General features: G+C 43.8%; 1 protein-coding gene across 1 annotated transcript in view; it reads right to left on the bottom strand.

Annotated features, from left to right (window-relative positions):
• Positions 1–2257: 2257 nt before the first annotated feature.
• The window catches only part of LOC141795307 (uncharacterized), an 83542-nt gene continuing 73654 nt past the window's right edge, over positions 2258–12145 (bottom strand). Inside the window, exon 5 of the mRNA XM_074676139.1 lies at positions 2258–10533. Within this exon, the coding sequence (XP_074532240.1) occupies positions 6287–10533 (4247 nt within the window). The 3' untranslated portion in view covers positions 2258–6286. The remainder of the gene's footprint in view (positions 10534–12145) is intronic.

Raw genomic sequence — 12145 nt, 5'->3', positions numbered from 1 at the left:
TATTTATTTAAATGTAAATTCTACCCTCTGTTCCTTTTCAAGAAAATGATCTGTGACCCTGTTGTACCAACCAGGTGTTTTTACCAGGGATTTTACCAGTGTTCTCTCAACGATCGTTGTTTTTAAGAAAGGTTAACTTGCTGGGGATTGACAAAGCCTCCAGATCAGTGCAAAACAACTCAGAAGATGCTCCGGTGGAGGGTTATACTTCAAGATCGCTGACTGGCTCATTTCACTGTCAATCAAAAAGGGATTCGGCCTCATACAGATCATCCAATCATCATGCAGAAGCCCAGCGTCCAGGCCAGCCCACTGCCTCATAGACCCACAGAGACAATGAGCGTCAGATGGGCGGAACGAAGCCCAGCATTTATCCAATGACATTTTAGGGGAAGCTGAGCTTCCCTTGTAGTCTTAGAGCAATCGCCACTGGATGAAACAGTTCACAAAATCCATTGTTCGGTTCTTATCAAGGTTTTGTGGTTACTGTTTTTGGTTCGGTTTACGTTGTTGTTTTTAATACCTTTAGTTTTACCATATACCCTAATAATCCACTATTAACAGATTATATATGAACTCTGTCATTTTCAGTGATGAAAAACCTGAAAGAATGAGGCTGTTTTCCATTGGAAACATCATTAAAGCTGGGTGAAACATTGCTAGTCCCATAATGCCAACTCCTCAGTAATGAAAGTCAGTATTGGTTGTCCCAGAAGCCACTAAAAGTCACTAAACGACTCTGCTGTCCAATTTGAATAATAATCCATTTGCATATGTTTAGAACTACAAATTAACTTTCTTCTGTTCATTCTTGTTTTTTTTATGTCTAAATATGAACTCGGCAGAAGTGACCATAGTGAGACACACGCTTCACCATCAGAGTCCAAACGCAAGAATTGTCTTCTTTAAAAAAACTCACCAGAGGAGTCTGAAGTCTAATCTAAAGAGCTCCCAGACAGCAGAACGACTCAGTGCCACAGGGACACCCTCTGACTCTGTGTTCTTCGCTCGTCATATATACAACACACACGCCTCCCCACAACTGTTCTGCTATATCCTTCACCTCGTGTTACACATGCGTATGATCGGAGCTACATACTTGCTTCAAACTGAGCTGTTAAAGAAAAAACCGAAAGAAAGAACCGAACGGAGCACATGTGCCCCTAACCTTTTTTTTTCATAAACAATTCTATCCCTAGATCCAGACACCATCTTTTCATGACAGGTTCCCACACGCAAACCAGTGATGCTCTCTACCTTGAGGCTCTTTGATACATAAATCATTTTAAAGTTATTTCTGTAAGAAAATTTCATGAATCTTTCAACAGACTGTGTTTCTTGTGAAGCCCAAAGAGAGCGACAGCAGTCATAATGGCTCATTAATGGACCAGCTTCGTGTCTTTGCTGCTGGTGAAGAACACAACAAGCCACCGCTGAGGTTTTTGGGACATGTCTCTGAGCAGTTTCTGCGGCTGAAGAGCAGGAAGCAAACCGTAACACGTGGTCGCAGCTGCACCGCTGAGTCTATCAGCGCATTCACCATAAAGTGCTGCCTGAGCCGAAGCATCCATCAACCTTTCTGCAAAAGCATACAGAGAGGGGAAAAAAGGATCCACAAAGACGGTACGAAGCTGCGTTCAGGGCCAGAAGTCACACTCGCACATTTTGAAACTAATCTCACACAGTCAAGTTTTAATGTCAGAAGGTTTCTCGTTGGTTTTTAAAGGTCACCACAGCAAATTACTGTGAACCATTGATTCGGTTATAAAGTGAACTTGGCTTGTCACACTTGCTGTGTTTGATGCTTTTATGCCCCTAAGAAACACACACACACACACACACTTACACACACTAATATTGTAAGTTCATGCAATACACACTCACACAGCCCCAGGTGCCGAACATGTTGAGTTTTGACGCTATTTTAGTCATTGAGCATGATGGTCCCAGCTGTCTGAGGGGCTTCTGGAGGCTCACACACACGCACTGACACACATTTACAGACACTAACACACATACTCAAGGTCTCAGTCCCAAAGCATCTGATCAACACAGGGAGTGTGTGTGAGTTCATGTTTTTCTATTTATACAAAGCTCCTTTTAAGTGAGTCAAATATTCTCTGAATGAACCTTTTCCACTGAATATTTCTGTTTCTTGCTTTTTATTTCACTCAGATGAAGTATCGATTTACACAAAGTGATGCTTCAGTCTCTGTAAATGAAACTCAATGACAAGAAGACACAGGGATGTTCAGTCTACTGGTTTATTTTTAATTTTCAGAGTAATCTCCTTTTCTATTGTATGAGCAGGGATAATATCTGTGGATATGAGTCAGCTGGAATTCGATTACACATTTAAAAAAAGGCAATTTTGGGGTTTTATCAGGATCATAACACATTTCTTTGACAGAACTGTTACTAAGAGGAAGTCAAACATGAGGATTTCACCCCATGAGTAACATATGTACAACAGCTTTACAAGAGGACAAATAAAGTGGAGTTACATACTCGCTAAAATAGCATCAGAGTACATGATACAAAACCTCTGCCTCATTCAACTGAGGCTTCTCTACAAAAATACATCTAATAACAGCATCTTTAATTCTCTAATGTACAGATTTATCACAATGAATAAATAAAACCTTTTTCTCAGAGAACATATGGTTTCAAATCTCTTGTTGTACAGAGCTACAGGCGAGAACATGAGTGCTAACATGCCAGCTAAATATGAACCTGGCTATTTCTTGCACTCGGAGCTGTAAGAAGAAGAAGCAGTCATAAGTTTTAAGTCGCTAACACTTTTCAGAAGCACCTCCAGCAGACTAAGCTAAAGTACGTCACCCTGGGCATCACTGTGTCAACAACAGCGACTAGCAGGCAGCTGTTATGCTTAAACTGTGTGTTTTCAAGCTCATGGGCTCAATAAAAAACAAAATAATTTACAGTTCTTGCCTGAAATTGAAGTGAGAATAAGGATGGAGATTCACTTGCAATATGAGCCTCCTGAAGACAATTTTTCATGCATATTTTTATTTGTTTGGATGTGTTTGTCATCGCCGTCTGCACCAGGATAATCTATAGTCGCTGAGATGGATCGGCGCTGCCAGTGATGCCCCAAAGCCACCGCAGCCAGATGTTCAACTTCATAGGAGGGAGAGGAAAACAACTGGGAAAAACAAATCTGTGGCTAAGTGTGGGCGTCACTCTGCTCATTTCTCCTCACTTCACCTGCCAGTCATACCACTAAAGGCTCAGTTCTGTCAATCGTCGGGTATTTCTGCTAAATGAGACGACACAAATCAGAGTGTCTGGACCCTTAGGAAGGCAGAGGGTCTGATCCACACCTCTTCACATCTTTTGTCTTAACCCCTCACTCCCAGAAAGAAATCCACTCAGTGGGAAACAACACTTAACTTCCTGCATGTGACTCAATGTGAGAGTTCCTTTTTCGTGTTATTGTGTCTGAAAATATAATCTAGGAAATAAGACTTTCACTTGAAACCAATGTAAGGCCACGTGAGAGCAGGAATTTAATTCAGAAACGGACGTTTCTAGCTTTCTGACAATCAAATCCTCACAGCACCTCTCCTCGCCGACTCCAAAGCCCTATTGAGTCAGAGTGTGCCACATGGTGCTCTGAATTACTTTCCGTGTGTGCTTTGGCCTTTGTTTCCATGGATGACTCACTAAATGTAAAGTTATCCACCTCATTGGGGTATTTTTAGTGCAGCCGCAACAGAGTTAGATTGGCAGAAAATCAACAGCCTGAAACGTCAAGAGTAAAGGTCAGACGCTGGAGTCAGTCCCTCAAAATCAAAGAGCAGAAGCTTATTTCTAAACTTAACATTTTGCCCTGACGTTCGCAGTCACAGGGAGAGAGACAGACCTTAGGAGGGGCTGGAAAACAGCTCCTGCACTCATGTCTGTTTCAGTGGGTGTGTAAGCTGAGATAAACATGATCTGTATTCCATCTCAATACAACAAACTCAAAGTAGTGTGTGTCACACTTTTGTCAGCTGAAAGGTGTGTAACACCTTTCAAAGAGTACTGCTTCAGGTGACACCACAGCAAACCTTTGTGGCGTGGGTATTCTAGTGCGTTCACAACAGAGACTGTATGTGAACGTAAACAAATCATGGGCTGAAGAATTCATAAGCCTTCTTTCTTGACGTTAACAGAGTTGAGCCTTTGTTAAAATTATCACATTAACATGTCTGGACCAGCTTTTTTGTAAAGCATCTGAGATGACAAATTCAACATTAGATTGAAGATGCTATGAGGAGGATCTGTTTTAATTGCACTCCCTTGCCACCTTGTGGCCCAGAGTCTCGAAACAAATTTTCTTTGTTTAAGACAACTTTTTACTGGATATAATGTGTTGAGGTAAAGTATTTATCACTACAGTTACGTAGCGATACGGTTTGAAATATGACAACAAGCAAATGTTGTAGTAGCCAGTTATATGTAGCGCTATCGGCAGCCTGGTGCACCGAAGTAGCTGTAGGCTAACGTGACAACAAGTAAACACTGTCACTGTATGTATTTTGGTGCTCTAAGACAAGTCTGAAATGTGTAACGTTAGTGAATCCTGGTTTTGTCCTGCCAGTCATCTACCAAGCAGAGCTAACATAACCTCACTCTTCATTTTATTGATAGACTCTCAAGTTTGAACAGACCACTGCAGAATAACTGCTGCACGTGGGTTGTAATGAACATTATCACAAACAGTTTAGCTCCTGTTAGCCTTTAGCTCAGGCGTTATCACCCTCCCGTTCAGCTTTCTTGTGCTCCTCTGTCCTTTTTTTGTCTGACACCTAGGCTCCTGTGTCCACCATCACTACAAAATTAATCACAGAAATCGTTTTTAGCAGATGGAAAAAAAAACAGATTTCTGTGTTTTATATCTTCTTACTACTAAACTTTTGTCAGCTGGCGTGGTGTTGTCATAGAGACCTAAACGTGTCGTAAATCAATCTGGTCCTGCTCACCCCGGCCTGAAAGCTAAGAAGTAGCAGTTCAAAATAACCTGTAACCAGCAATATCGGCGCTCATAATCTCATTTTTAAGTTTGGATTACAATCAGGCATATATCTAGAATGGAGACTTTTTCAAGATCACTTTCAAACTCCTCACAGCCCCTTCAAGTGGAAGTCCAGTCAGATCTGGGCATCAATATATTTTGTAATATTCAGTGAAAAACTGTGGTTTGGGTTGAAATATCACTCAGCATCAACTTTTGTTTCTACACTGAACCACACAAAAGGGGCTAACAGACAAAAAGAAAATTAAATAGAGGGGATCTACAGTAACTAATGTTTCTGTCTTTGTGAAAACGAAAAATTTATCAAATTATATCTACTTCCTAAGGTGCTTCGTATATCATATGTTTGGTCAAATTTGAATTGAGGATGTGGAAATACATTGGTAGACAAAAGCTGTGATTTGCACTAGATGTGTTGCAACTATAACAGCCTCGCCTCTGATTGTTCCCAGTCTGTTTGGTTTTGCCCATCAGCTGTACAATATTACCAAGCCGTGCAGCACCAGTTGATACAGGTATTAGCCAACTCCAGCACCTCTTTTCAATCTATTATGAAGACTGAGTCGACCCATTCTAACTTATGCCTGCAAAACAGAAGCTTGTTGAAAAAGTAATGCAGGTCAATGGCTCTCAATAACCTTCTGCTGAGAGCCACACACGCCTCTTAAAGTCATTCAGGGGAAAAGAAGGAAGCTGAAGTGGAAGCTCTTAAGGGAGAACATGTAAATTTAAACAAGAGGAAAAAAATACTGCATTAGTTATCATAGATTAAAGATATGCGATTGTACAATGATGGATTTGTCCTTTAAAGTCGCAGACCACTGTTTTAATTTCCTTGAAAGGTTTAAACCAAGCAAGGCGTTTGTTAAAAATGCAAAAACTGCATCAACATATTTGTGCTGAGGGAAACGAGCCCAGCTGTGTGTCCCCAACCCGATTTCCCGTAGCTGCACACCTGAGGCTCATTTTGAACAGAATTGCCGCTGATGAGGATAATTAGCTATCATTTTTACCCGATGAGTGAATCAGTGCTTGGAGAGTTTCGACGGGGTGATGGGGTTGCCAGAGGTTTAGTTTTAAGAAAGATTGGATTTTGTTTTTCAACTGAAGTCTTGTGGAAACTGTTCTGCCTTCCATTTCAGACGGGCTCTAAATGTGCAGGTGAAAACCGCTTTGAGGTGACAACTTCTTTCTTTGAAAATATGAAAACCTGCCGTTCCTGTTTTTCTTACTGATCTCGCTTCTTTAAAACAGCATCTGTAAGGGCATGACCGCAGGATGGGGCGGGGGATACAATGGTGGGTGGGGACCTTGCAAGGGATGAAATGCTGTTGCTAATGGATACGGACCAGGGGCATCCAGTAGGGGGATTGGGGATGAGGTGTAGAATGAGGGATGAAGAGGAGGAGGAGGAGGAGGTGGTGGAGGAGCAGGCGCCGGATTAAGAGCTAGAGGTGAGAGATGTGGGGAGAAAGAGGGGAGAAGATGGGGGTATGAGGGGACAGGTAGGTGTGACGGAGGCGGAAGGAGGGAGAGGTGATGCTGGATGATGGTGTGATGGAGGGAGAAAGAAGAGGAGGAGGAGAGGGAAGGTGGGAGGAGGAGGGGACCGTGGAAGGGGACACAATGTGAAGGCAGGGTGTGAGGAAAACAAGGTCGCTTCTCTGTGAAGAAATGCCCCAAATCCATCTCCTTCCTCCTCTCCCTGTCCTCCTTTTCTTTCTCTTTTCTCCTCACCCACTCTTTCTCCCACTCTTCCTGTTTCTCTTTCACCTTTCTCCTCTCCATCTGTTTCCTCTCCTCCTCTTTTCTCACCCTCTCAAGATCTCTTTCATCCTCCCTCTGTTCCTTAAGTGTGCTCATGAGTGCAGGAGTGTTAGAAGCATATCTGGTGATACTCGCGTTAACACCATTGAACCCACAGAGGTTACACTCAGCATCGAGTTGACTGCTGAAATGATGACACTGACCACTGTCCATATCGTCACAGTGCGCTCCGTTGCTTTGATCAACACTCTTTTTGTGATCACTAAAGTGGTTGTGACCCTGCTGTTTGGTTTGATTCTCCTCACTTGTGGAGATTGTCTTGTCACAATGACTGATAGGACTCGAGTCAACGGATGTGTTTTTATATTGACAGTGGTCAGTGTGTGTGTCATTTGTGCTACAGGTAAAGAAGTCCTTTGGTATTAAATCCACAGGTGTGTCTGGGACTTCACAGCTGGCTGCATCCCGCTCATTTTGTGGCTTAAGTTCATCCACATCATGGCTCACATTATGTTTGTTGTCTTTGTTGCAAAGGATGTTACCCTCGTCTTCCTCTTCCTCCCTTTGCCTGTGGTCGTTTGACGTGTCACATATGTTGCAGTCACTGAAAGAGTTTTCACCTCCAGAAGAATCAGAGCTAAAGTGGCTGTGGTCATTGGGGCTGGAGTTTCCGTCTCCACTGTCATCACAGCGGCAGAAGGTACTCGGTGTGTCAGTGGGGTCACAGCTGAGTGTTTCCTCTCTGATGTTTGTGTTTGGACACTCAGAGTGTTGTGCCTTGCAAAGGAAGTGGCAGTCTGTGTTTTTCTCACTCCTTCCACCCTCTTGACCGCACTCAGTGATTTTGCAACTGATGCAGTTGTCGGAAAGTGTCCCCCATTGCATACAAGACGCTTCATCTCTGCAAGGGTCAGGGTTTACCACATCACCAGCTCCTTCCTGTTTCTGGGTACAAGTCCTCAATGCAGGACCGAGTCGCCTTGTTTGCCTTCTTCCCCTTTTCCGTTTCTTCTTTGGCACTTCTCCAGCCTCCAGCATTTCCATCTTCCTCTTGCCACCTGTCACCAAGCTTCTCAACACGACGCCTTTTGAATTCGCATCACCTGGGAGGGTCATGTCTGCGCAGGCTGATCTCATTCTCGGTTGTGTTTCTGTCTCTTGTGTGGAGCAGCTTGGGGCTGGGCCTGACACCAGATTGCTGTGTCCTGCAGGTAGTATTTGTCTTTGACTGCATGCTGTTTCCCCAAAGGGAGCAGGGACAAGGCTAATCGCTGGATCGCGTGCTGCTTCCTTGCAGGGTGTTTGAACAAGACAAATTTCAGGCTCGCGTGCTGCTTCTCGACAGGGAAAAGAGACACGGCTAATCACCAGGTTACACACATTCTCTTTAGCATCCTGAACAGCTCTTATCTCCGTCTCCCTCGGATTCCTTTGCTCCTCACCTCCCCACCCTTTCTCCTTTCCGGCTTGTGTATTTTTGTTCATCTCCCCCGTCTCTCTGTCATTCTGAGCAGGGCCGGGTGTAATTGTAGGACAGCGTGGCATCTCTATAACAGACCTGGGGACGGGGCTAATCACTGAGTTACATGCTGCATCCCTGCTGAGGAGCTTTCTGAGCCCCTGGCCCCACCCGGAGGTTGATTGCTGGGATTGATGCTGGCTGGCCTCCCTTTTCACCTGCAGACACAGCTGGTTACACCGATTACACCGATTCACGGGAAGATTACTTAATAGCTCTCCACTCTTTTCGTCATTTCTACCTGCCCCCTTTCGCTCCGTCTGATCTCCTCTTATCCTTCCCTCGTCTGCCCTCATCTTCTTTTCTCTCCCTCCAACCAGCCGATGCGCTGCAAGATTACTTAATGGCCCCTTTTCTCTTCTCTCATCTTTCTCTGTGCCCTCTCTTTTCTGCTTCTCTTCTTTCCCCTCGAACATCTGATTCTCAGAAACACTACTTACTGCCCTTCTCACTCTCTCCGATTCCTTTCTATCTGTTGCCTTTCCTCTTTTCCTTCTCCCCCTCTTCCTTATTCCTCTCCTCACCCCTCCTCTTTTCCCCCTCCTCCTCTTCCTCACTGTTTGAACGCCTACTGTTGGCACAAGTTGGCATACAGGAGCAAGTTTTTGAGGACTTTCATCATGGCAGTTGCTTGAGTCTGAAGCTGTGGCGGCGCTGCTACAACCAGCAACAAGTTCCACAGGATTTCCTGCCCGTGCTCCTTTATCCTCGTCCTCTCTTTCATCTATCTTCCCTTCCTCTTCTCTTTCCATTACTTCCTGCCTCTGTTGACAGTTGGCTTGTTTGATCACAGGTGACTTTACTCTCTCCCTACCTTCCTCCAGCCCTTCTTTCTTTGCTTCCCCCCCTCCCTTGGTCCTGCTATGTGCTCTGAAGTCATACAGTAGAGGATTAACACTGTAAGAGATGGAGGGAGAGGTCTTGGTGTATCTGACCATCTCTGATGGCCAGAGAAGAACTCTGGTACCATCTCGGCTGAGGACGGGACAAAATGGCTCTTTGGGACGACTTGAAGTCAGGGGGGTTGACTCTTTAACCCAGTGTGAGAGGGAGGAACTGGATCCCTGGGCCTGTGTTAGGACTGAAGACTCTTTGGTCTCAGCAGAAATAGAAGTTGACTTTTGAGGCTGATTTGTCGCAGAACAAAGGAGATCCCTCGCTTCATCATGGTTAGGGTTCAACTCTTCCCCATGATCCACATCGTCTTGCTTTTCTGTCTTGCTTTCAGAGTTTTCAGTCACAGTTGTGCTTACGATATCAGAAACCTGTGCTGGTATCCCACTGCTTAAATAAAGATGAGCTTCAGTCCTACTTTCCAGGCTGACTTGGACTTGAGTCCCATTGTCATTACATAAGGAGAGCTGGGCTTCTTTCCCACTCATAACAGAGTCTTCAACTCTGATCACACTGCGATTACATAAAGAAACCTGGGCTCCAGTCCGAGACTCTTCTTCGGTTCCCCTCTCGGTAGACATGTTGGCTCCAGTCTCAGAGTGTTGGATTGCCACTTTTCTGTCCACACTGCACTGGTTTCCAGTGTCCCACTGATCCACACCTACATTATCCACGACTGCAGATAAAGGAGATTTGAGCCGCTGATGGACGACTTTCTCCCCCAGATCTTTGGCTCGTGCCTGTGCTGTCAGTAAATCCTGTTTGCCTGACAGGCCGGAGCCTTGCCCTGCTTGGATGAAAACAGCTGCTGATTGATGGAGGAGGACACAGCTCCTTTTGGGCAGTGAGAAGGACACAGGACGGACTCTACTTGGGACGGACTTGAGGCCTCCATCTGGTCCACACACTGCTCTGCTACTATTAGCATCAAGATCAGATGTGGTGGTAATGGCTGCTGGGGTACTTTGGACTGTCTCGCTGAAGTTGGTGACATTAGTTGTGCTGAAAATGGAGCCGTTGATTGCAGCAGCAGCAGCAGTTGTTGGGATGTCCCTGGAGCTGCTTAAATAATTATGAGCCCAGGGGATTTTGTTCGAAGTGTAAAAGTTTGGTGTCTTGTCAGGGGTGATACTGGAGGTGAAGGGGTCATCGTGGCCAGTTTGTTTTCTTTTGAGGATGCTGGAGTGGTCAGCAGGAGTTGCGGTGTCTCTGGCATCCATTTGGCTGTACCCCCACTGTGAGCTGCTCAGGAGTCTGGTCTCCAGCACAGGGTCCAGGGGAAGGAAGGGCTGGATCAGCTGGGTTTGAGGATCTAAACGGAAGAGGGAGCAAAGAAAGGATTACACCAGATGACATTGGCTACATTAACATGCAAAACTTAACAGGATTATGTGCCTAACCTGACTCCAAAGAAAGGAATTTGAAATTATACGTGTAGAAAAATAGCTCTCGTCTTTGAGACTCTCCATACAGTAAGCTGCTTATAGATTCATTCAGCATTTCTCCTCTTTACCATTAATCTTTTGTTGCTTTAAACATGTCTGAATGAGATTTATGGGTGAAGGATGCACTTAAGGAAGAATATAAGCACTGAGATGAATGAGTGGCTGACTTGTAAAGAAAGAAATCAAGATTAAGGGCTTTATTTTTATCACATGTAATATCCATTTTTCCACATCTATCTTGGAGCAGAGCATGCTGACAGACATTCATTTGTAACATTTCTCTATACATCAGTGAGGCAAATGATTCAGACAATTATTTGCTGAGTGAAGGTTTTAAGATGACTCATAACGTTAAAACTTTTCCATAATGTGTCTTCTGTCAATCCAGAAACCCCTTTTGTTTAATATTTGAGTTTCAGAGGGACGCTTTCAAATAAATTATCACTCTTGCTGTACTAAATGTGAAAATACATTTAGCACTTCGGGGAGGTCGACTTTAAATGCAGCTGTCAAACTTTTTCTTTCGTTTAAACTTTAAAATGAGAGAAGAAACCCTCCCTGAATGTGAGGGATATGTTCTTTGAAAAGACAGAGTGACATTTGATTGTTTCTTTGAAACCACAGAAATGCAGCTGCTAAATTTCATGTTATTAATCTCTACTTTTTAAAAATGAATCCATCTTGCATCCTACAATCCTCTTGAGATGCACTGAAGGGAGCTGTTATCAGCTCCTGAATCAGGACAAATTCAGACCGAAACGAAAGTTTATCAGAGAAATCCAAACTCAACAGTTTATTCATGGACTGAGTTTTTTTTTTTTTTTTTTTTTTTTACCTCATTTTGCTTCTGAATGCTGAATCAAAAATGAACACAGTCCATCACCCCTGAAATAAATCTTTTGTACATGTAGAGTGCCTGTTTAAACTCTTTGAGATGAAACCTGTCAACTTTCACTCCATCATACGTAAAATACCTCCAGTGCCACTACTGCCCTGCAACCAGTTTGTTTATCAGGATCTGAACTTCGGTCACAGCCAGTACTTTTAGGTTCAATTTCAACAACTCTGTATGTTTGAGGTGCTGCATGTCCACACAGTGATAGACCTTCATCATCTGCTTGGGGCTGATTGTTTTTGATGAACTTATGAACAGATATTAGGGATGAGGAAAGTGACTTATTTGCTCATGATTGTAAGATATTTAAATTCTGAAATTAACCAACCAGCTAAACACAGGGTCATAGAATCGGCAGGTAAACAGTATCATTATTTCAGTGAGTGTTGCTAACACTAGCAGAGCTAGCACCACTAGCCTTTAGGGATGGGTACCGAATTAGGTACTTTTATAGATACCGACCTAATTCTGTCAAAAGTACCGAATACCGATTCACGTAAAACCAAAAGGGTTCGATGTTTAGGTACCTAAAAGAAAGAGTAGGCAAATTTTCATGGTGGACATAAACACAGCATTGCAAGTTT

The sequence above is a fragment of the Halichoeres trimaculatus genome, unplaced genomic scaffold (genome assembly GCF_033239565.1).
Source record: "Halichoeres trimaculatus isolate MK-OKI-2021-1 unplaced genomic scaffold, fHalTri1.1 fHalTri1_scaffold_8, whole genome shotgun sequence".
In the NCBI taxonomy this organism is placed as follows: domain Eukaryota; kingdom Metazoa; phylum Chordata; class Actinopteri; order Labriformes; family Labridae; genus Halichoeres; species Halichoeres trimaculatus.
Note: the sequence above shows the minus strand (reverse complement) of the source record. Positions and strands in the feature narration are given on the sequence as shown.